At 42.5% G+C, this 24,953-nt stretch overlaps 1 protein-coding gene across 3 annotated transcripts in view; it reads left to right on the top strand.

Annotated features, from left to right (window-relative positions):
- The window catches only part of hars (histidyl-tRNA synthetase), a 39,365-nt gene extending 16,963 nt beyond the window's left edge, over positions 1 to 22,402 (top strand). For all 3 annotated transcript variants that reach the window (XM_067996008.1, XM_067996007.1, XM_067996009.1), the window contains 9 exons: positions 995 to 1,120; positions 2,123 to 2,230; positions 7,157 to 7,255; positions 9,811 to 9,904; positions 10,711 to 10,838; positions 13,094 to 13,354; positions 16,945 to 17,061; positions 19,216 to 19,362; positions 22,006 to 22,402. In XM_067996008.1, the coding sequence (XP_067852109.1) occupies positions 995 to 1,120; positions 2,123 to 2,230; positions 7,157 to 7,255; positions 9,811 to 9,904; positions 10,711 to 10,838; positions 13,094 to 13,354; positions 16,945 to 17,061; positions 19,216 to 19,362; positions 22,006 to 22,065 (1,140 nt within the window). In that variant the 3' untranslated portion in view covers positions 22,066 to 22,402. The remainder of the gene's footprint in view (positions 1 to 994; positions 1,121 to 2,122; positions 2,231 to 7,156; positions 7,256 to 9,810; positions 9,905 to 10,710; positions 10,839 to 13,093; positions 13,355 to 16,944; positions 17,062 to 19,215; positions 19,363 to 22,005) is intronic.
- Positions 22,403 to 24,953: the final 2,551 nt, after the last annotated feature.

The following is a 24,953-nucleotide window of genomic DNA, read 5'->3' on the forward strand; positions in this document are numbered from 1 at the left end:
AGAGGCAGGGACCCTTAACTCCTTTTTAAAAGTACCTGGACCTGCACCGAAAGTGCTGTAAGCTGCAGGGCTACAGACCGGGTGCTGGAAGGTGGGATTAGAATGGGCACCTGGATGTTCTTCGAGCTGGCGCGGACACGATGGGCCGAATGGCTCCCTTCTGTGCTGCATCTTTTCTATGGTTCTATGGCCTGTGGTCTGTATGTATTCCCTGATCTTGAGTAGCCCCTTTCAAAGTTGTCCATTTTTCCTTCAAGAACTGGGATATCCTTTATATGTATTTTTTTTAAAGTGATGAAAAGCGGAGTAATGCTACAGTGAGGGCCACCTTTCAACATTGGTGAGTGCTGCATGTTCCCATCCACTAGTATTCTGACCCATTCTCTCAAGAAGTGTCGTACCTTTTATTGCACCTGACCTGAAGACACCATTGGAAGGCAGTGGAACTGGTTTGGTTGAAGATGTACTGTTTTAAACATTTAAAATACTGAGATCTGCTCATTACCCAGCAGGTAGTTGCACTGCCTGGTTTGATATTGAGCCACATGCACTGAGTAAGCTGGGGCAGTAGTGGGGACACTACAGTTGGCCTTGGAGTCCACAGAATAGAAAAGGAAAAATCACAGAGGTTCCCATTCCTGATTGCTGGGAAGTGTGTACATTCAGACGTCAGGTGAGAGCAGATGGGGCTCAGCTGAATAACCATCTGACTTTCACTGTCAAGGCTCAAAATGAGGGCTAGTCAATTGGTTGACATACTGGAGGTCAACTGGCAGCTAAGGAACCATACCTAAACATGAGCCAGTCATCTGGAAAGGAGAATAAGGGAGATATTTAAAGGGAAGGAGTCTAAAATTGACGTATGATGGATAGTATTTACTTCAATAATTGAAATTTCCTGCTTTGTGAAAAACGTAAAAAGCAAAAGATTTCAAGTAGTGCTCTGCAGTCAATACTGTCACCATTGCTGTATTTGTCCTTGACCTTTTCTCAGGTTCCTTTTGCCCGTTACTTAGCTATGAATAAAATTACCAACATTAAGAGATATCACATTGCAAAAGTGTACCGAAGAGACAATCCAGCCATGACCAGGGGCCGTTACAGGGAGTTCTATCAGTGTGTGAGTATATGTCATTCTGATGTTATTAGAGAAACATTCTACTTGGAACTCATTTACACTGCAGAAATAGAACCATTTAGGAGTAGCTAAATATTAATGACCATAACAAGAAATGCACAAAAAACTGCATGTATATTTTACAGACAGCTGCACTGTAAAATACCAGTGTATAGGTTCCACTGCTGTATAAGTTGTATTTTACAGTGTTTCTTTGCTCTGTTTTGTTGTCTACAGTATGCTGATCCATACATAGGTTTTCAAACTGGGGTCCCTGGAGGGATTCTGGAAAGGGATCCCAGGGAAGCCTCAAGGTCATTGGTTTTTCTATATTTGATAACTTACCAGCACATTTTTGTTGCTGTCTACTAATAAAAGTTTTCTGCAGTGATACAACTATTTTCCTTTGGGTAGCTGATACTATTTTTTGGAATTTGGAACAGAGGGTCCCTGGGCATGTGTCATTGTTGTTAGGGATTCCCTGGAACTATGTTGGTACTGGGTGCCTGTGGGAGTGATTCGGTATTGGAAGGAATTCTGAAAATGACAAAGAATTCAAAATTGGTTTTTGAAAACTGTTTAGAGAATCAATTAAAGTTAACAACTGTAATGATCTTTATCTGCTGATCTGTTTTACTTCTATATAAATCTATAAATGTTTCAATAAAAACAATATGTGGTTTAGCCTGAAATATATAGTTTGTCAAGATGGTGTTTTTTTTTTTGCCTATTGGGGAAGTTGAGAGTATGGGTATTCCTATACAAAAGTAGATAGTTCATGCATAGTTCATGTTTTGGTTCACATGTGACATAGGCCTGCCTGAGGAAGCTGCATTTTCAATTCGCATGAGTGAAGATGCTCCATTTAGAAGCTCTAAATTGTAAAAACGAGTCTGGCTACCTATTGAATTTGCTCTTTATCCTATATTCAGTGTTGCAATGCAAAATGTATTGACATATCCAGTCCCAATTTAATTTAAAAAAAAAAATTATTTCCTTTCTCAGGATTTTGACATTGCTGGCCAGTATGATCCAATGATTCCCGATGCCGAATGCCTGAAAATTGTCCATGAGATATTGAGCGAGCTGCAGTTGGGAGAGTTTCTAATTAAGGTAAAATCGAGGAAACTTCAGTAAGATCAAAGGATTTTCAACAATGAGGGGATGAAGATCAGGTGAAATGATTGAGTTATCATAGCAGGACACCACCATTTTAAATTAAATCTTTTCTATTGAGAAACCTAGATGGAGGAGTGAAGGATTCGATGGTCATACCGCTGTATAAAGGTAGATAGGAGTGAGACTAGCTGTGTGTGTTCTCTATAAATTTAAAGCTAAGGAACATGCAAACTTAGGCTGGCTGACCAGAGTCAGTTCACCTGGGTGTCACAGATGTTTTTAGTCCTTGACTTTCAGGCAGGGTTGAGACACTAATTAAACCAGATAGACTTTGCTTCAGGGATCTGAACAGCCTCATTCTGTGTCTCATTCAATTTGGAACGGAGACTTTCATGGGGAGCTTTAACCAGTTAAGATAGGTTAAAGCAAATCTGTATTTTCTGCTTGCATTCAATTCCCTGTGAGCTCCAGGCAAATCAAAGACAAAATAGCCAGTTAAGCCCCTGTCAGAGAGTACTGAGTGGGAAATTAGTCTGAACTAAGAGGAAGAGGTGTGTGAGATAGAGGAATGATATTGAAAGCTTGTGCTGGAGTGAGATGAAGAGAGAGAGAAACTCGTGGTGCAAATCAACCATCTACATTCACTGCTGAAGGAGCAGAGTGTGGCTTCAAAAATCAAGGCAATTTAAAGCATTCATTGTATAATTGTGTTGTCCTGTATGTTCTTTTCTTGTTAATAACATTGCAAATAAAGCTGATTACTTAATTTGGAGCTCGAAACAAACTCGAGGGTGATTCGTTGATACTTCCGTTCACGGAAGTGGCTTGGAGTGAAACAAATTTGTATAGGGCACTGGCGAAGTAAGGTTTGTGCAAGTCCTATGGGTACGAGATCCCTGTAGGGGCAGAAATCTGAATGGCTGCATCTTTTGGATTGTAGGGGACCCAAACTCCACTTAACAGGGAACACAGTGAGTTCATTGAAAGAGAGAATAGCTCATTTGAAATAAAAGCTTTCATCACAGAAGGGCTAAAGTCCATAGATCAGGACTCTACCTAGGGTGAGAGGAGATGGAGAATAAGAATTAAGTGTTAGGTGACACCATGGTTGGGAGTTGAAAGCCTGTAGATTGTTATGAGGATAGAAAGACTGAGGTGGATGAGGTGTCCCATGGTTTTCAGGTCCTGTGTAAAGAATGAGTTAAAATAGGAGACTGCTTGATAGCAGATGCTGAGAAGAAATACAGCTTTTGAAGACCAATGTTGAATGGGTTTTTGTAAGGTTTGTTCTGCTGGCCGGTGGGTAATGACTGAAAAGGAACTTTGTTTAGGTGAACCTGCAGATATGAATTCTGCATTGTGGAGTTTAAATTTCCTTCCATTGTTCTTAAACTTCCATACAATTGGATGTTAAGGAAGCATGCTCCTACACTTTCAAATATCCAATTTTGTATTTCCATTTAGATTCTGCAGTGAAATAGTAATCCAGCACAATCTTTGCAATGCAATTGTTGCTTATCTGCAGACGTCCGTTTTTGTGCTGTTGTTCATAGCATTGGGAGTTTCCAAATACTGTAGTATAAACCCGAGGGAATGCAAATATGCCTCAATCTGAAACCCAATCTCTTTAAATGCTGGCAGTCCATGCTCATTACCAATTTTACTGCTGACTTATGATACCAACACAGCCAGCACGATTCAGTACGTACAGGATACTTGCTGCACAATGGTGCAATTTTCCATCCATTCTCAAGTGAGGTCGACCTAGTGACAGCACCTCACCTGCAAGTGATTTTATACGCCTACTCTTACTGTTTTTTATACATAATCCAACAGGCTGGGGCTCCTTTCTCCAGAGAAAGAGAAGACTGAGGGGTGACCGACAGAGGTCTTTAGGATTCTGAAAGGATAGACGTAGAGAAGATGTTTCCACTTGCGGGGGCGACCAGAACTAGGGGCCATAAATATAAGATAGTCCCTAATAAATCCAATAGGGAATTCAGGAGAAACTTCTTTTCCCCAGAGAACAGTTAGAATGTGGAACTTGCTACCACAAGGAGTAGCTGAGGAGACTGGCATAGATGCATTTAAGGGGAAGTTAGATAAACACATGAGGGAGAAAGGAATGGAAGAATATGCTGATAGGGTGAGATGAATTAGGGAGGGAGGAGGCTTGTGTGGAGCATAAACACCTACATGGACCTGTTGGGCCGAATGGCCTGTTTCTGTGCTGTAAATTTCTGTGCATTTCTATGTATTTGTGTGTGTGTTCTGTACATACTAACTTTTTAAAATGTTAAATTCATTCTCTGGATGTGGGAGTCACTAGCAAGGCCGGCATTTATTGCCCATCCCTAGTTGCCATGAGAAGGTGGTGGTGAACCTTCTTGAACCATGCAGTCTGTGTGGCTTGTTATTCTTTGTGGCAGGTTGATGCAACTGAGTTTGCTAGACCACCTCTGATGGCAGCTAAGAGTCAACTACATTGGTGTGAGACTGGAGTCACGTATAGGGCAGACCAGGTAAAGACGGCAGGTTTCCTTCCCTAAAAGACATTAGTGAACCAGTTGGGCTTTTATGACAATCTAACAGCATCGTGGTCACGTTTACTGACACCAGCCTTTTATTTTTAAACTGAATTCAAATTCTTAAACTGGCATGGTGGGATTTGAACTCACATTATTAGTCCAGTCCTCTGGATTATCATTCCAGTAACATAACCACTACACTACTGTACCCTTATATAATTGGCATTCATCTGTTTGTGGATGTTGTCTGCAAAATGGTTGGGTTCTTAGTGTTGTAGTTTCAGATTATAAAGTTCAGCTCCAAGTGTGGCTTCAAGGCGATTTAGACAAGTTGAGTGAGTGGGCAAATACATGGCAGATGCAGTATAATGTGGATAAATGTGAAGTTATCCACTTTGGAAGGAAAAACAGAAAGGCGGAGTATTATTTAAATGGTGATAGATTGGGAAATGTTGATGTACAAAGGGACCTGGGTGTCCTTGTACACCAGTCACTGAAAGCAAACATGCAGGTGCAGCAAGCAGTTAGGAAGGCGAATGGTATGTTGGCCTTCATTGCAAGAGGATTTGAGTACAGGAGCAAGGATGGCTTACTGCAGTTATACAGGGCCTTGGTGAGACCACACCAGGAGTATTGTGAGCAGTTTTGGTCGTCTCACCTAAGAAAGGATATACTTGCCATAGAGGGAGTGCAGTGAAGGTTCACCAGACTGATCCCTGGGATGGCAGACTGTCATATGAGGAGAGATTGGGTCGACTCGGCCTGTATTCACTTGCGTTTAGAAGAATGAGAGGGGATCTCATTGAAATATATAAAATTCTGACAGGGCTAGACAGACTGGATGCAGGAAGGCTGTTTCCCCTGGCTGGAGGATCCAGAATGAGGGGTCACAGTCTCGGGATACTGGGTAGGACATTCAGTACTGAGATGAGGAGAAATTTCTTCACTCAGAAGGTGGTGAATCTGTGGAATTCTCTACCACAGAAGGCTGTGGAGGCCAAGTCACTGAATATATGTGAGGAGCTAGATAGATTTCTAGACACAAAAGGCATCAAGGGGTATGGGAAGAGAGCGGGAATATCGTATTGAGATAGAGGATCAGCCATGATCATATTGAATGGCGGAGCAGGCTCGAAGGGCCGAATGGCCTACTGCTCCTATTTTCTATGTTTCTACGTATGTGATCTGCTGCTCGTTATTCTCCACCATTGTGAAGGAGATACAAATCTGTTTGCTTCAGGGCAAGTGAAACTGCACTGATGGTCTTGTCTGATTATTTTCTATGGCAGTGTTTCACATTTGTTGGCTTCAGGAGCTAATGGGGAGCCCTGGGTCAGCTTGTCATCCTGCTTGAGATTAGTTTATGGAAAAGCGCAAACAGAAGCTTGAATGTAATTCCTTATCCAGTGAGAATAAACAAAACCCATTTAACCTCTTGACAACGCAATATCCTTTCTGCATCACAATGTAACCAGGATTAAAAAGGATGGGGAATGATGTGGCAGATTAGCTGTACCCTCCCACAGGAGATAGGGTTATGGTCTATATTCCCTACATTGTGTTCCAATTTTACCTGTGTTATGAAAGGTGACTAAAGACTGGAAGTATTTCCAATAGAGGAGAAGGCAGTTCTTCCACAGCAATTTGCTTTTTGTCTGCAAACAGTGCACAGGACAGGTTACAAATTTAGAGCTCAGCCATCCTAAGGATTTGTATGTTCTTATGCTTGTCTGCATTTATATTACATAAGAAGTGGTTCAGCAATACACTAGATTCTTGGAGCAGCAAAGCTCTTTGTACGGCAGGCAAGATTCCACAGAACGGAGCAATGAGCAAACAGCTGTGTATACAATAGTTTGAACAGTTGTTTGAGACTTTTGTGCCTTTATTTTCTGGCCACAAAATGATGGTTTCCAAAGGTCTGTGTAGATTGTTAATCAGGCAACAGTGATACTGGCCTGTATAACTGTGGCCAGAATAGACATTAGGCTTGTGCTACAAGGGGCAGGGTTTATAATAAGTTGCCACATTGCTGCTGCTTTCAGAAGTTGAAACCCTGGTTGGAACTCTCTCTTGAAGTGGGTTCTGACGCCTTGGGAGACAGAAACATGGCATCAGGGGAGTGAGAAGGTTTCAAATTCTATCTTCCGATTTGTAAACCAAACTTGCTGTCATCCAGTCGCTATTTCCTGATTTGCTTTTCTGTTTTTTTTTCAAATCTGGCGGTGTCCTGCACTGTGGATCTTGCCTCTCACGTCAATTTCTCAGCAAATTAGAACTGTGAACGTCCAGTTTTACACCAATTACAGTGACTTCATAAACTTGGAACTCGTCTTGTGAAAAATCTATTCTGATGCAAAGACTTTGTAACTGTCTGTTTATCTGTATTCAGGTTAATGACAGGCGTGTCTTGGACGGAATGTTTGAAGTGTGTGGAGTCCCAGCTGATAAATTTCGGACAATCTGTTCCTCAGTGGATAAAATGGACAAGGTAATGGGTTTATGGGCCAGATTTGGTGCCCCTCCATAGAGAATGGGTGGAAAATCTAGCCTGTTGTTTTTCACTGACTGTTCAAAGTCCTTGACGAAACCATTGGGTTCTGAAGTTTTGTTTTGAGGAGTTTCTGGTTTATAAAATCAACATGAATTCAAAGCAGAAAATGCTGGACACACTCAGCAGGTCAGCATCCGTAGCAACATAGGGTTAACGTTTCAGGTCAATGACCTTCCGTCGGCTGATGGAAGGTCATCGACCTGAAACATTAACTCTACATTTCTCTCCACAGATGCGGTCTGTGTTTAGTTAGTGAGCTCAGCCAGGGATGGCTACAATTGGCCTCAGCGCCTCCTGGGTCAGGCAAGTGGAAATCGGCCAGAGTTCCTGCTGCTGCTGATAACCTAGTGATCTGCTGCTGGAAGCACAAGTATCAGGAAAGATAAGGTGTGGACCTTGGGTAAGGATAGGATCTGGCTCTGCTGTCCTGGCTCCCAGTCTGCCAGCACTGGCCGTTGAAACTCTCTGATGAATTGGTATTTGTGCCATGGATCCACACCCCAGCAAGGAGTCATCGCCTTTAAAATGGGAGAGAAGAAAAACTTAACATGTACGGAGTATCACAACAGAACAGTTGTCAGCTTAACAGCACAATCAACTTGCATAACTCTAGTTATGACCAATTAAACACAACAGAACAATATCAACACAAATAATTATTAATTTTGATTATTAAATGATGCTCCAATAAAACATAGCACCTCTTTTTAATCTGACAACAGATCAACTTGTAGAACAAGGTGGTCAAATTCAGAACGTACCCCCTTGTGGGAATGAGTGCTTAGTTGTACTTTGGCTTGGCAATAATTCAAAAGTCTTTTCTGCCTGTTTAGGGCACAGACCAATCTTTAAAAGCTGATAATACTTAATATAGCTACCAGTCTTTATTTTGTAAGAATCATGCTTTATCTTAGTTGTCTTTTCCTCCAAGATCTCAAAGGGAGAGGTAGCTGCATGTTCGGTTGCAGTTTTTTGAGGTAGAATTTAAATATAATTTCGAAATGCTTCCCGATGATAATGTTTAGCGATTCCCTCCTGAACTGACTGTCTCTTTATACACTTCTGCTTCAGTTTAAAAAAAAATTGAAGACAATGGAACAACAATTAGAATTTTTTCCCCAAGTTTTGTGAAAATATGTTTTAATTGCACTGAAGGAGATAAACATTTTCACTTTGGGTGCATTTGTTATTTACATCAAACTAGTTTGCAGAACTCGTAGATGTTTTAGTGCCAACTCATCTGGGTGAAAGGCAACCCAAGCATTTTAAGTGCCCTTGGTCACAATTTTATTGGTCTTAATGGTCAGATAAGTGTTCTGCCTGATGCAAACGGCTCCTTATCTTTCCTGATTTCCATTTCATGACCTGGTCACTGAAAAGATAATTTCTCTGCAACTTAAACCTCCCAAATTGGATTGTCCTTGTGAACTGCCTGTGTTGTTAACCCTTGTACTGCAGGAGATGTTCACATGCTTTCTAAGCGGAGTACCTTTCAAACAGCACCATCATTGGGTATTTCTCCTTTTCTGTGCATATATTAAATCAAAAAGAAGCCTTTGTAATCTTGATTGACTGACTTAAGTGATCCAAATTCAAATTTTGGTACTGATCATGGTGGTGTTTGTTTTCTATTTTTTCTTCAATTTGTTTCATCTCCTTTCTTGAGATGCCGACTCATGCTGGGGTACAACTCCTCAGATGCCAGTACCCCACCCTAGTGGGCATTGTTTGTGTCGGCCTAGGCAATAAGTTCTGGCTGGCTAATCTCTGTGGGAAATGATCCTGTCTCCGCCTAATGTTCATGCATGTGCACTTTACATTGGCTATTGGATAGGGATCAGCATTGGGGAAGCCTGATTGACTTTGACTTTGTTCCCCTGTCTTCCACCTTGACCCCAAGAGACACCAATGCCAATTGTAGTTTTCCCCCAACACCATCCTAGCTAAAATCAGCTCACTCCATGCAGAATGCAGATTAAGCCTTCCTGACCTATACAGCTAGTTCAGTACTGGTGCATTTACTCACAGTCACCATGCGAGCTACGTATTGGTGGTCCGTGTTCACTCCTGGCATGATTTATATACACTTGACCAACATGTGGGATCTTTAATCAAATGGCATCATTTCCCACTAAACACATGAGCTGACTTTTGATTTTTTGATTAAATTAATGGTGATGTTACATTACATGTATATTTTAGCTGAAGTAATCCTTGAGCCTGAGTTTTCTGATAGCACCCAGTGATTTTATTTTAAATGATTGCACTTATCCATCTTTCATTTGTTACTAGCCACAACTTCAAAAAATAAATGATCTATTTATTTATATTATTTTTATATATTATATATATTTATTTATTGCTATATACCCTGGTCCATATGTGTCCTTTCTTTAAAAGCCCTGCTAATACACTTCTGTTCTGGTCACCATATCAGGTTTATGTGGACTCGCTTACTTCATGACTCACATCTTTCTATTGTCTTCCTGTAGATGGCATGGGAAGAAGTGAAGAATGAGATGGTTGCAGAAAAGGGACTTGCTCCAGAGGCTGCTGACAAGATTGGAGAATATGTTCAGCTCAATGGTACGCTTTCTTAAAAAAAAATCAAATTGATTGATTGAAAAGGGTGTAACTGACCAAGTCAATAAAGCCTTCTCAATTTTCCGTTGATTCATGCTCCGCACATGCACGACGGTTCTTTTTAATGTTTCTTTGTGCATAAAAAACAAACTTGCTTTTATGGGATCGTTGACATCCTCAGGATGTCCCAAAGCGCTTCACAGCCAATGAATTACTTTTGAAGTGTAGCCACTATTGTTGTTTAGCCAAACGCAGTGGCCATTTTGCACGCAGCAAGGTGTCATAAACAGCAAATGAGTTAACTGAGCGGATTATATGTTTTTTGGTGGTGTTGGTTGGGGAAGGAATATTGGCCAGGACCCTGGGAGAATGTTCAGGGAAGAATGCAAGCACGCTAAGCGCAGCTGTCCACAGGCATGGTCACCAAATGAACAAGTTTTCAGGCAAATGGACAGCAAGTGTCTGTCCCCAGGTTGGCGTGACTCGCTAGTGGAGGATGGCAAGCCTGCCTCTCGTATGCAAATAATCCTGTGGTGAAAAATATTGAGGGGGGGAGGGGAGCGTCTTCAATGTGGGCAGTGGTCTCCCCACTAAAGGAAATGTGCCCCAGTCAAGGGGGTGCGGAAAGCCCAGACCACAGTGTAAATGTTCATAGAGTGGCATACGTAATTGAACATTTAATCTATCTGTCAGTTACTTAATTTTGATTATATGATGTAAACCATCAGTTAAAGTGGTTATTTTTCCCATATCCATCTTGTTACTTACTCCTTCACTGAGCATAGAGAATAATCCAGTGTTTTTTGCAGGTAGGACAGAGTTGATTGACAAGCTGGTACAGGACGCCAAGCTGTCCCAGAGCAAGGTGGCTTTGGAAGGTCTGAATGACATGAAGCAGCTCTTTGCGTATTTGACACTCTTTGGTGTTGAGGAGAGGGTAAGCAGCGCAGATCCATGATTTAGAGTTTTCTAATATGCCCAGGCAACTCTTCTGGTTTCAGTCCTATTGGGACGATGGGAAATTCATTTGTGGAACGCAACCAGTCAGGGATGACTAATAACGATTATAGTGATGAGTTTTTAACTTGAGTCTGTTTGGCAGTTGAGAAAAATGTAGTAATTTTCTTTACCCCAAAGGACATATATGATATAAACTAGAGAGAGTGCCCCGCATGGTGCAAATTGTATATCGTTTCCTGAAAGGAGTAGGTTTGATGGCCCTAATTTTGTTTGTGCTACTTTCATTCTCATGAACTCAGAGTTCAACTTTAGAATTGTTGTTTTAAAGCAAGTGAGGTAAGGGTATAAGAAGGGCATAACCTTAAAATTAGAGCTAGGCAGTTCAAGGGTATTGTGAGGAAGCATTTCTTCACACACAGGGTAACAGAAATCTGGCACTCTTCTTCCTTCCCCCCCAACACCCCCCCGGCCAAAAAAAATTGTTGAAGCTGAGGGTAAATTGAAAATTTCAAAACTGAAATTGAAAGAAAGACTTGTATTTATATAGCGTTTTTCACGACCTCTGGACGTCCCAAAGCACTTTACAGCCAATGTAGTACTTTTGAAGTGTCATCACTGTTGTAATGTAGGAAACGCGGCAGCCAATTTACGCACAGCAAGCTCCCACAAACAGCAATTTGATAATGACCAGATAATCTGTTTTAGTGTTGGTGGTTGAGGGATAAATATTGGCCCCGGGACTCCGGGGATATCTCCCCTGCTCTTCTTCGAAATAGTGCCATGGGATCTTTTACGTCCAGCTGAGAGGGCAGACGGGGCCTCGGTTTGATGTCTCATCCAAAAGGCGGCACCTCGAACAGTGCAGCACTCCCTCAGTACTGCACTGGAGTGTCGGCCTAGATTTTGCACTCAAGTCTCTGGAGTGGAACTTGAACCCACGACTTTCTGCTTCAAAGGCGAGAGTGCCACCAACTGAGCCACAGCTGACACATCTTGTGTCAATTGGTAGATTTTTTGCTAGGTAAAAGAAAAGAAAGAACTTGCATTTATATTGCACCTTTCATGACTTCAGGACTTCCCAAAGCGCTTTACAGCCAATGAAGTACTTTTGAAGTGTAGTCATTGTTGTAATGTAGAAAACGCAGCAGACGGGGCCTCAGTTTAACATCTCATCTGAAAGCTGGGACTTCTGACAGTGCAGCACTCCCTCAGTATTGCACTGGAGTGTCAACCCAGATTTTGTGCTCAAGTCTCTGGAATGGGTCTTTAACCCACAACCTTCTGACTCTGAAGCAAGAGTGCATCTCGGTGAGCCACAGGCTGACAAACTGAGGACACTGTCTAGCGCTGGGTGGAGTTACACCGAGCCCCTGCTGCCCTTTGGGACCCTGTCCACATGACTATTCTTCGTGTGTGAAGACAGTCAGTGAATTTTGTTTTATTCATTCTTGGAATGTGGTAGATAGAAAGAAACTATTTCCTCTCCAGAACAAGGGGGTATAACCTTAAAATTAGAGCTAGGCCGTTCAAGGGTGATGTCAGGAAGCACTTCTTCACACAAAGGGGAGTGGAAATCTGGAACTCTCTTCCCCCAAAAAGCTGTTGAGGCTGGGGGTCAATTGAAAATTTCAAAACTGAGATTGATAGATTTTTGTTAGGTAAGGGTATTAAGGGTTGTGGAACCAAAGCGGGTAGATGGAGTTAAGATACAGATCAGCCATGATCTAATTGAATGGCGGAACAGGTTTGAGGGGCTAATAGGCCGCCTCCTGTTCCTATGATCCTAAAAAAAAAATTTTTAAGTCCATTTTATATATTTATATAATTTACTTGAAGGCCTATTGTCATCCTGCATCTGCCCTGATACTTTGAAAATGGGTGTTGGGATGGAGTAATGGTTGTTTGGTAATCTGTGATACATTAAATGTCCAGTGTGTAGCACGTACCTCCTGTAATTATCATGCTTACTTAACACCTTCCTCGTATAACTTTTTTGATACTCGTGTTGTTGTGAAGTAGCAACTCTCAGCGAGCAATGCCACAGGCAATCTGCTAGTTGAAATGTAAAATCTACACAGTTAATTCTTAAGCTCACTTTAAAAAAAAAATACGGACCTGGTAGATGTTAGGGAATGGTTCAAACGTTTTTGGGAGCCTTCCCTGAAAAAAAAATCATTTCAGTGAATATTGTTTGTGTGTAATTTTCATTTATGTTGATTTTTCTTTTTTCAGGTTCTCTTTGACCTGAGTTTAGCTCGAGGTTTGGACTACTACACCGGTGTCATCTACGAAGCTGTGCTAGTTCAGAGTCAGGCCGACATGCAGACACAGCAGAACGAACACTGTGAGTCAGTCAGTGTCGGAAGCGTAGCTGCTGGAGGACGGTACGATGGCCTTGTTGGGATGTTTGATCCTAAAGGCCGGAAAGTGCCGTGTGTGGGACTCAGCGTTGGGATTGAAAGAATATTCTCCATAATGGAACAGAGGGTAGAGGTACCACAGCTGATTTATTTGCGTTATTTTGGAGTAAAAACAAGTAGAAGACATTTAAGAAAAGAAACATTGAATGTTGCTGTAACACTTTACACCTGTTACAGTTCTGTTCTTCAGTGAAGGCTATTGGTTGCGACATGTGCTGTCTCTCTGGTTCCCTTAATCGAGTGTGCCCATTGTATGAGGTCCTTGTCAAATCAAATTTCATACATTTTCTTGCGAGATTGAATTGCACCTTTATTTAAAGTGCGAGTTGTGTGTGAGCCTTGGGGGTAATGGATGGTTCCACGTTTTTAGTGCATTAACAACCTGAAAGGTAAATATTTCAGTGGATTGAAGCTAAGTTTGACAGTTTGATTTCTGACCCATTTGATCCTCAGCTCTTTGGTATTTCCCATGGTAGAGCACACATTAAGTTCATCATTGTTTGTCATTTTTCCTTTGATTTTAGTTAGCTTTGCAAACATCTTCAGGCTTGACTGCCCTCTTGTATCCCATTCATTGGTACTGCGGTGGTTATGTTAGTGTACTAGTATAGTAATCTAGAGGCCTGCCCTAATAGTCTAGAAAAAGTGAGTTCAAATCCCACCATAGCAGTTTTAGAATTTGAATTCAGTTTTTTAAAAAAATCTGGAAATAAAAAACTGGTATCAGTAAAAAGTGACCATGAAGCTGTCGGATTGTTGTAAAAAAAAAACTCCACTCGTTCATTAATGTCCCTTTAGGGAAGGAAACCTGCCGTCCTTACCCGGTCTGAGCCTATATGTGACTCCAGGCCCACACCAATGTGGTTGACTCTTTACTGCCCTGAGTGGCCCAGCAAGCCACTCAGTTGTATCAAACATTAGGGATAGACAGATGTCGGCCTTGCAGATGATGCCCACATTCTGAGATAGGTGTTGACTATAGGTGTTGACTGCTCTTTTTCTTAGGGAAGGTGTTCCAATTTTCACACTTCTCAACAATGGGGTATAATTCCACTCAGACTTTCTGGAGACTCCTTCCCTGTTATCTGCTACAAGGTTTCTTTAGTTAAATTTTCAGTGTTAATTGGTTCTTTTCCTCCCAGGATTGTTTGTGAGAAGGGCTTTCTAGTTAGGCCTACCAATGGTCCTTGTCTGATTGATTGTTCAAAAAGGTATTATTCATATGTTTTTAAGTGATCCTGTTTACGAATCATTAGCACAGAGTGCAAGCATTTCTTCTCACAGTTCGTTTGTGTTCACATTTACATTTATTCTATCAATTTGTAACTAGCTTTAAGGAATATGATTAAGCAAATATCAAATGCAACTACTTTGGATGATACAACAAGAAGAAGAAGCAGCAGCAGCATTTATATAGCGCCTTTAACATAGTAAAACGTCCCAAGGTGCTTCACAGGAGCAATAGTCAAACAAAATTTGACACCGAGCCACACAAGGATATGTTAGGAAAGGTGGCCAAAAGCTTGGTCAAAGAGATAGGTTTGAGGAGAGGAGAGAGAGACTGAGAGGTTTAGGGAGGGAATTCCAGAGCTGAGGGCCTAAGCAGCTGAAGGCACGGCCGCCAATGGTGGACCGATTTAAAACTCGGGGACGCGCAAGTGGCAAGAATTGGAGGAGCGCAGAGATCTCTGAGGGTTGTAGGGCTGGGGGAGGTTACAGAGATAGGGAGAGGTGAGGCCATGGAGGGATTTGAAAACAAGGATGAGAATTTTAATATGAAATATAAGATGAAATTATACGTCACTATGCACTGCCAAAATCCCTTTGCTCCTCCACAGCTGCTAGTCTCTCGACATTAAGGAAATATTCCGAATTGTCTTTCTCTGCTCCAAAATGGCTGACCTCCACTTCCCCACATTGAACGCCATAGTTTTTCCCATTCGCTTAGCCTGCTCTAGTCTACACATCCAACTGTTCCTCCTAACGCAGTGTCATCTGTCAATTTGGATATACAACTCTCTTCTTTCAACCAGGTCATTGATATATATGATGAAAAGCTGAGGCCCCAGTACAGATCCCTGGGGAAGACCAGACAGGGGGAGTCCGGGGTTTTGATGCAGCGAAAGCGAGGAGCCGCAATTTATGTCTGAGTCAGGATGGTGGTGACTTGGAGATGATGGTATTCCTGTGACTCTGCTCCTCAGTACTAGAAGCAGAAGGGTTGGGAAGTGCTTACATCAATCACCCTAAAGTATCTGGATGATTTTCTTGCACGGCTATCCCTAGCCATGAATTTGCTGCGTTCAGTGACCTCCAGTGGACTATCGGGTGGTAATTTTCCAACTTGGGTGCTGCTGGCAGGGAGCCTCGTGCTCTGCTGGCGCTTATCAGAAATTGGGTAAATGGTTGTGAAAGTGTGCGCAATACATGCCTGAATTTCGATGATGCTCTGGTGAGCAAGTGTCCTGCCAGCAGCGCCAAGTGAGAACATCCCCTCTTTTAATGTGCAAAGAGCTGGCAAGGGAAAATGGGCTGAACAGCCTCATTCTGTGCTGTATGGTTAAAACATAAGAACATAAGAAATAGGAGCAGGAGTAGGCCAATCGGCCCCTCGAGCCTGCTCCGCCATTCAATAAGATCATGGCTGATCTGATCCTAACCTCAAATCTAAATTCATGTCCAATTTCCTGCCCGCTCCCCGTAACCCCTAATTCCCTTTACTTCTAGGAAACTGTCTATTTCTGTTTTAAATTTATTCAATGATGTTGCTTCCACAGCTTCCTGGGGCAGCAAATTCCACAGACCTACTACCCTCTGAGTGAAGAAGTTTCTCCTCATCTCAGTTTTGACAGAGCAGCCCCTTATTCTAAGATTATGCCCCCTAGTTCTAGTTTCACCCATCCTTGGGAACATCCTTACCGCATACACCCGATCAAGCCCCTTCACAATCTTATGTTTCAATAAGATCGCCTCTCATTCTTCTGAACTCCAATGAGTAGAGTCCCAATCTACTCAACCTCTCCTCATATGTCCGCCCCCTCATCCCCGGGATTAACCGAGTGAACCTTCTTTGTACTGCCTCGAGAGCAAGTATGTCTTTTCTTAAGTATGGACACCAAAACTGTATGCAGTATTCCAGGTGCGGTCTCACCAATACCTTATATAACTGCAGCAATACCTCCCTGTTTTTATATTCTATCCCCCTAGCAATAAAAGCCAACATTCCGTTGGCCTTCTTGATCACTTGCTGCACCTGCATACTAACTTTTTGATTTTCTTGCACTAGGACCCCCAGATCCCTTTGTACTGCAGTACTTTCCAGTTTCTCGCCATTAAGATAATAACTTACTCTCTGATTTTTCCTGCCAAAGTGCATAACCTCACATTTTCCAATATTGTATTGCATCTGCCAAATCTCCGCCCACACACTCAGCCTGTCTATATCCCCCTGCAGGTTTTTTTTTTCTGTAAATACCGCTCTTGTATTCATGCGGGTTCTCTTGACTTACTTCAATGAGTACGTTCCCTGGAGGTCCTTCTTTCCGAAGCATCATTGCTCATTTTCATGCTATAATATGGCCAGTATGTTAAGGGTATAGCCTGAGAATTTTTTTTCTCTCTGATCACTGATCACTGGTGCTGATTTCAGTTCTGTTTCATCAGGCCTCAGATCAGAAAATTCGTACGACGGAGACGCAGGTTCTTGTCGCTGCCGCGCAGAAGAAGCTTCTGGAAGAGAGGATGACGTTGGTGGCAGAACTCTGGAAGGCTGGGATCAAGGTCTGTGTCATGTTGTAATGTGTACAGTATACATAGCAAGTTCGCAGTAGGTACAGCACAGGAGGAGGCCATCGTGCCTGTGCCAGCTCTTTGAAAGAGCTCTCCAATTAATCTCACTCCCCTGCTCTTTCCCCATAGCTCTGTAATTTTTTTCCCTTCAAGTATTTATCCAATTCCCTTTTGAAAGTTACTATTGAATCTGCTTCCACCGCCCTTTCAGGCAGTGAATTCCAGGTCATACCAACTCACTGTGTAAAAAAAAAAAAAAATTGTTTCCTCATGTCGCCTCTGGTTCTTTTGCCGATCACCTTAAATCTGTGTCCTCTGGTTACCGACCCTTCTGCCACTGGAAACAGTTTCTCCTTATTTACTGTGCCAAAACCGTTCGTGATTTTGAACGCCTGTATCAAATTTCCCCATAACTTTCTTTGTTCTAAGGAGAAAAACTCCAACTTCTCCAGTCTCTCCATATAACTGAAGTCCCTCATCCCTGGTACTATTCCAGTAAATTTCTTCTGCACTCTCTCGAAGGCCTTGACATCCTTCCTAAAGTGTGGTGCCCAGAATTGAACACAATACTCCAGCTGAGGCCTAACTAGCGTTTTGTAAAAGTTTAGCATAACTTCCTTGCTTTTGTACTCTATGCCTCTATTAATAAAGCCCAGGATCCCATAAGCTTTTTTAACAGCCTTCTCAACTTGACTTGCCACCTTCAAAGATTCGTGTATGTGCACCCCCAGGACTCTCTGTTCCTGCACCCCCTTTAAAACTGTACCATTTAGTTTATATTGCTTCTCCTCATTCTTCCTACCAAAATGCATCTCTTCACACTTCTCTGCGTTAAATTTCATCTTGCATATATCTGCCCATTTCACCAGCCTGTCTATGTCCAGATTTAATTCAAGTGAAAGTGGGTAGAAATATCTTTGATGCAGCATTGTGTTTATTTAAATTGCTTTAGTATTAGTTCCCTTAAAGGTACAGTACTGACTAATATACTGCATTTAGTTTCTGTGTTTCCAATGGGCTCAGCTGTAATGTGCTCCCCCCCCAGTTGAATAGCTTGTCAATATTCTCTGTATAAAATATGAGCACCACTTAGGGAAGGTGCTATAGGGTTCTTGGTGAACCTGTGGAACTATAAGACAGTGAAGATCGGAGTCTTTAAGTGGAGGGGGTGGGGGGTGTGGGAGAGATTGAAAATTAAAGAAAAGGACAGAATGTTCTATAATGCAGCCGGGTGCCGGCTTCCCCCAGGTCAGTGCGTGCTTATTATACATGTGACTATATTGCACGTTGCTAGGCAATGGGGTTATGTTGCAAGTGGTCAGAAACTGGAATCTGCGCAGACTTCTTGAGTACAAAATGCTAGCCCTGGTGGATAAAATAATTTAAGCAGTAATTAGATGATATTATTTGAATTACATCGAATGTACAGCACAGAAACAGGCCATTCGGCCCAACATGCCGCTGTTTATGCTCCACACGAGCCTCCTCCCATCCTTCTTGATCTAACCCTATCAGCATAACCTTCTATTCCTTTCTCCCTCATGTGTTTGTCTATCTTTCCCTCAAATACATCAATGCTATTCGCCTTAACTACTCCTTGTAGTAGCGACACAAATGGAAACAGATTAGGAACAGAAACATTATGCTCAAGTAAATGTTGAATATTCAGAAAATCTACAGTGAAAATGGTTGTAATGTTTGCAACTGCTGTACCCCATATAAATATATGCAATACTGGACAGTGACCAACTCTGCTGCCCATGTCCTAACTCGCACCAAGTCCTGTTCACCCATCACTCCTGTGCTCGATGACCTACATTGGCTCCTGGTCCAGGAACGTCTCGCTTTTAAAATTCTCATCCTTGTTTTCAAATCCCTCCATGGCCTCGTCCCTCCATATCCTGTGACCGCCTCCAGCCCTACAACCCTCCGAGATCTCTGCGCTCCTCCAATTCTTGGCTCTTGCGCAGCCCCGATTTTAATTGGATCTCAATGTTTAATGATTCTACTAACACCAGGACTGAAATGATTCAAAAGTCCATCAAACTTGTTGACACTGTCAACTTGCGGTGAATTATTAGAAATGTTGTTAACCCATTCCAAGGTATTTACAGTGGCGGAATTTTTTATTGTGCAATTATACAGGCAGAAATCATGTACAAGAAGAACCCAAAACTCCTGAACCAGCTCCAATACTGTGAGGAGACGGGAATTCCCCTGGTCGCTATAATTGGAGAGCAGGAACTAAAGGATGGAGTTGTCAAACTTCGAGATGTGTCTACACGAGAAGAGGTTTTCTTTATTTACAAGTCCTTTTTTATATTTTAAAAAAAATATTCTTGCATGCTTCCTTATGATTTAGTGGCATAGAACCCTTTAATACAGTGAAACCTGTATAAATGGACACTCAAAAAAAAAACATAAACTTATTGAGAGACCCAAATAACTTATATAAAAAGAAAAAGGGTGGCTAAGGCAAACGTAGGTCCCTTAGAGGATGAGACCGGGAAATTAATGGTGGGAAACATGGAGATGGCAAAATTGCTGAACAAATATTTTGTTTTAGTCTTTACAGTAGAGGACACTAAGAATATCCCAACACTGGACAAACAGGGAGCTCTAGGGGGGGAGGAGCTAAATACGATTAAAATCACTAAGGAATTGGTACTCAATAAATTAATGGGACTCAAGGCAGATAAATCCCCTGGACCTGATGGCTTACATCCCAGGGTCTTGAGGGAAGTGGCAGTAGGGATTGTGGATGCTTTGGGAATAATTTTCCAAAATTCTCTGGACTCGGCAAAGGTCCCGGCAGATTGGAAAACTGCTAATGTAACACCCTTATTTAAAAAGGGTAGTAGGCAGAAGGCTGGAAATTATCGACCAGTTAGCCTAACATCTGTGGTGGGTAAAATTTTGGAGTCTATTATTAAGGAGACAGTAGCGGAACATTTGGATAAGCATAATTTAATAGGACAAAGTCAGCATGGCTTTACGAAGGGGAAGTCATGTCTGACAAATTTGCTTGAGTTCTTTGAGGACATAACGGACAGGGTGGATAAAGGGGAACCGGTGGACGTAGTGTATTTAGACTTCCAGAAGGCATTCGACAAGGTGCCACATAAAAGATTATTGCTCAAGATAAAGAATCACTGGATTGGGGGTAATATTCTGGCCTGGGTGGAGGATTGGTTATCTAACTGGAAGCAGAGAGTTGGGATAAATGGTTCATTCTCGGACTGGCAACCAGTAGCCAGTGGTGTTCCGCAGGGGTCAGTGCTGGGTCCCCAACTCTTTACAATCTATATTAACAATTTGGAGGAGGGGACCGAGTGTAACATATCAAAGTTTGCAGATGATATAAAGATGGGAGGGAAAGTAGAGAGTGAGGAGGACATAAAAAAGCTACAAGGGAATATAGACAGGCTGGGTGAGTGGGTGGAGATTTGGCAGATGCAATACAATATTGGAAAATGTGAGGTTATGCACTTTGGCAGGAAAAATCAGAGAGCAAGTTATTATCTTAATGGCGAGAAACTGGAAAGTACTGCAGTACAAAGGGATCTGGGGGTCCTAGTGCAAGAAAATCAAAAAGTTAGTTTGCAGGTGCAGCAAGTGATCAAGAAGGCCAACGGAATGTTGGCTTTTATTGCTAGGGGGATAGAATATAAAAACAGGGAGGTATTGCTGCAGTTATATAAGGTATTGGTGAGACCACACCTGGAATACTGCATACAGTTTTGGTGTCCATACTTAAGAAAAGACATACTTGCTCTCGAGGCAGTACAAAGAAGGTTCACTCGGTTAATCCCGGGGATGAGGGGGTGGACATATGAGGAGAGGTTGAGTAGATTGGGATTCTACTCATTGGAGTTCAGAAGAATGAGAGGCGATCTTATTGAAACATATATGATTGTGAAGGGGCTTGATCGGGTGTATGCGGTAAGGATGTTCCCAAGGATGGGTGAAACTAGAACTAGGGGGCATAATCTTAGAATAAGGGGCTGCTCTTTCAAAACTGAGATGAGGAGAAATTCCTTCACTCAGAGGGTATTAGGTCTGTGGAATTTGCTGCCCCAGGAAGCTGTGGAAGCTACATCATTAAATAAATTTAAAACAGAAATAGACAGTTTCCTAGAAGTAAAGGGAATTAGGGGTTACGGGGAGCGGGCAGGAAATTGGACATGAATTTAGATTTGAGGTTAGGATCAGATCAGCCATGATCTTATTGAATGGCGGAGCAGGCTCGAGGGGCCGATTGGCCTACTCCTGCTTCTGTTTCTTATGTTCTTATGTAACTTACATGGTAAAATACACAAGAGGCACTCTGAGACCACGGACACTCGCAAATTACGAGCCATGGACAGCCTTCAATGCATGAAGTACCTCTTACAACTTAAAACACAGGACACGCAGGTCAGTGCAAGGCAGCAACGGGTTTTGTGATAGAAACGGCTTTTGTGGAATGGGGAGCTGTTTACCCAGCGTCCCATAGCGGCAGAGAAACCGCTCTATCTCTGGGATTGAATGCCTGCAGGGATAGAGCGGTTTCTCTGCCGCTACGGATGCTGGGTAAAGAACTCCCCATTCTACTGAGAATTTTTACGGTACATACGATGACCATTTTGAAGATTTAAAAAAAAAGACAGCTGATGCCAGTCCCTAAGGTGTCCATAATTTACAGGTTTCACTGTACATTAAAAATTTGGTGGCCGATTTGTGGTACACAGTATTTCATAAATAGATCCTTTGTAAGTTTGCCCTATGTGCTTTGAAAAAATGTGAGCAGCTAGATTAAAGTGTGGTGTTTCTTTTTAAATGTGGATAAATACAATTAACATGGACTATGTTAATCTGATCAATACAATTAACATGGACCAGTAATTCTGATTTTTGCCTGAATTGATTTTTTTTTTGTGTGGCTATCTTTTGCAGGTTGATGTTGCAAGAGAAAATCTCACAGAAGAAGTCAGGAAGAGAACGTGTCAGTCCTAACCCCTTCAGAAAGATGAATAATGTCTGCCTTTCTAAGGCATGTCTTATTTCTGGAGAACTACTTTTACATAATGGACGTTATTGCAGGATACCATGCTACATAATTAACATCAACTACTGCTCGTTAATAAGCACTCGTGAACAAGCAATGTGCTGATCTATTCGCAACATGGGGCTGAAAGGACTTTTTAAAAAAAAATTGGACATTAAATTTGGTTTTGAATGTATGTTCTGTCTCAATTATGTATGACGAGATTACCCTGTCTTTTACAAAGGCAGAGGGGGTGTAGCATTTGCTGGCCCAACCAAATCAATAAAAAGCATGCTGGCAAAGTTATGATGTCCGTTTATTAACTCACTTTATTTTACCACAACTGTTCTGAAAACCTGATTCAAGAGAATTCTTTGAAATCACTTTACATATCAGAACAAACAGGAATAAAATTTGTTTTCCTATAACCATTCCTACACAGTACTAATCTAATTATAACCATTTCTCAGGTACAGGTAGGTTGTTCAGACTGAAGATTTCATAGAAAAAAGCGAAGCAGTCATCACATGGCGTGGTACTGGGTCATGAGACCAACAAGGACCTATGTTTTGATGCCCTAGTTTGTGCAGAGTCAGCTGATCTGGGTTAGCGCAGCGAGGGAGTGCTACAGTTGGCTCTGGTGCCTCTTGAGCTCAGGAGTGGTAAAATCAGGTCCCTACCTCTGCAGGATCACCTGTTAGAAGTGCATGAAGATTGGATCAGGCTTAAGCTGTGATAAACCCCTAGCCCTCCTCCCCTATGATGGAGGAGCCACCTACACTCATAAATCGCCTGTTAACTGTATTAGTGGTAGCTGTGACTCCGTGGGTAGCTCTCTTACCTCTGAGTCAGAAGTTTGTGGGTTGTGGGTCCCCTCCGGAGACTTGAGCACAAAATCTCGGCTGACACTCAGACAGGAGTGCTGCACTGTCTCTTGGATGAGACCGAGGCCCCGTCTGCCCCCTCAGGTGGATGTAAAAGATCCTATGGCACTATTTCGAAGAAGAGCAGGGAAGTTCTTCCTGGTGTCCTGACCAATATTTATTCCTCAATCAACATCTCTTTTTAGAAAAAAAACATTATCTGGTCATTATCACATTGCTTTTTGTGGAACATGTCATGTTTCCTACAACAGTGACTACACTTCAAAATATACTTCATGGGCTGTAAAGTGCTTTGGGACAGCCTGAGGTGAAAGGCACTATATAAATGCTAGTCTTTCTTTTCAATTGCTACTTGCAGAGGTACTGGAGAGGCACTGCTACCAGCAGGACTTCACTCTAGTGTTACACACTGCCGAGGGAGGAGAGGCAGTACGAAGATAATGGCATAAATTGGTGATTGTTGCATCGAGAGATATTTTTGTTGTGTACAAAACATATTGAACTTGAGTTTTGTGATGGATATTTGAGGCATTGTACGTAGAGTTTGGCCTGGATTTTCCTCCCAGAGTGGAGTACCAAGGAATATGGGGCAGGAAGGCATCATGCCAAATTCCCACCCTTACAATTGGTCTCCACTGAATGTCAGCCCCCTGCCCATTGCCCACACCGCTGCCTGCAAATGACAGCTTCTCTTCCTTCCCACCCCCTGAACTGCCATTTCACAAGAAGGAAGGAAAGGATAGGTGGGGGGACCGGGGGACTGATGACAGGTAATGGTTACCTCACTAGATCCCTGAGTGTCAAAGGGATTTTAAACCCATAGCTGGGCTCATTCCAAGCCCCTTCTACATATTATATGGCAGCATTTAGGGGCTTCTTAAACAATAGCCCTGTGCCTTTGCGGTACTGCTTGAACCCTCTACCCAGATAAAGACGACAACTTGCAATTATATAGCGCCTTTAACGTAGTAAAAACATCCCAAGGCGCTTCACAGGAGAGTCATCAGACAAATAAATTGATAGCATGCCAAAGAAGGAGGCATTAGGACAGGTGACCAAATGCTTGGTCAAAGAGGTAGGCTTTAAGCTAAGTCTTAAAGGAGGAGCGAAAGGTGGAGAGGTTTTGGGCGGGAATTCCAGAGCTTCGAGTCTAGACGGCTGAAGGCACGGCCGCCAATGGTGGGGCAAAGGGTGATGCACAAGAGGCCAGAGTTGGAGGAACACCGAGTTCTTGCAGGGTTGTTGGGTTAGAGGAGGTTACAGAGATAGGGAGGGATGCATCCAGGGAGAGATTTGAAGAGGATGAGAATTTTAAAATCGAGGCATTGGTGGACCAGGAACTAATGTAGGTTCGCGAGCACGGGGGGTGATGGGTGCGAGTTAGGATACGGGCAGCAAACCAAAAAGAAATGTAATAATCCAGAAACTCCCAGCGTTTCATTGAATTTTATTGTGTATCAGTTTGGCACAATTGGTAACACTTTGGGTCAGAAATGGGTTCGAGCCCCACTCTAGGATTTGATCATTTAGACTGAGACTCCAGGAGTGCTGCAGTAGTAAAGGTGCCATTCCTAGGATGACATATTAAATTAAGGCCTTGTCAGCCGTGGCTTAGTGGTAGCACTCCCACCTTTGAATCTGAAGATCGTGGGTTCATGTCCCACTCCAGAGACTTGAGCACATAATCTAGGCTGACACTTCCAGTAATGAGGGAGTGCTGCACTGTCGGAGGTGCCACCTTTCTGAGCAGGCGTTAAAGATCCCATGGCACTGTTTGAAGAAGAGCAGGGTGGTTCTCCTCAGTGCTGTGGACAATATCTATCCCTCAACCAACATCACTGAAAAACAGGTGATCTGGTGTTTTATCTCATTGCTGTTTGTGGGAGCTTGCTGTGTGCAAATTGGCTGCCTCGTTTCCCTACGTTACAACAGTGACTACACTTCAAAAGTACAACGATATAGGTAAAAAACAG

The sequence above is a fragment of the Heptranchias perlo genome, chromosome 14 (genome assembly GCF_035084215.1).
Source record: "Heptranchias perlo isolate sHepPer1 chromosome 14, sHepPer1.hap1, whole genome shotgun sequence".
Taxonomy (NCBI): domain Eukaryota; kingdom Metazoa; phylum Chordata; class Chondrichthyes; order Hexanchiformes; family Hexanchidae; genus Heptranchias; species Heptranchias perlo.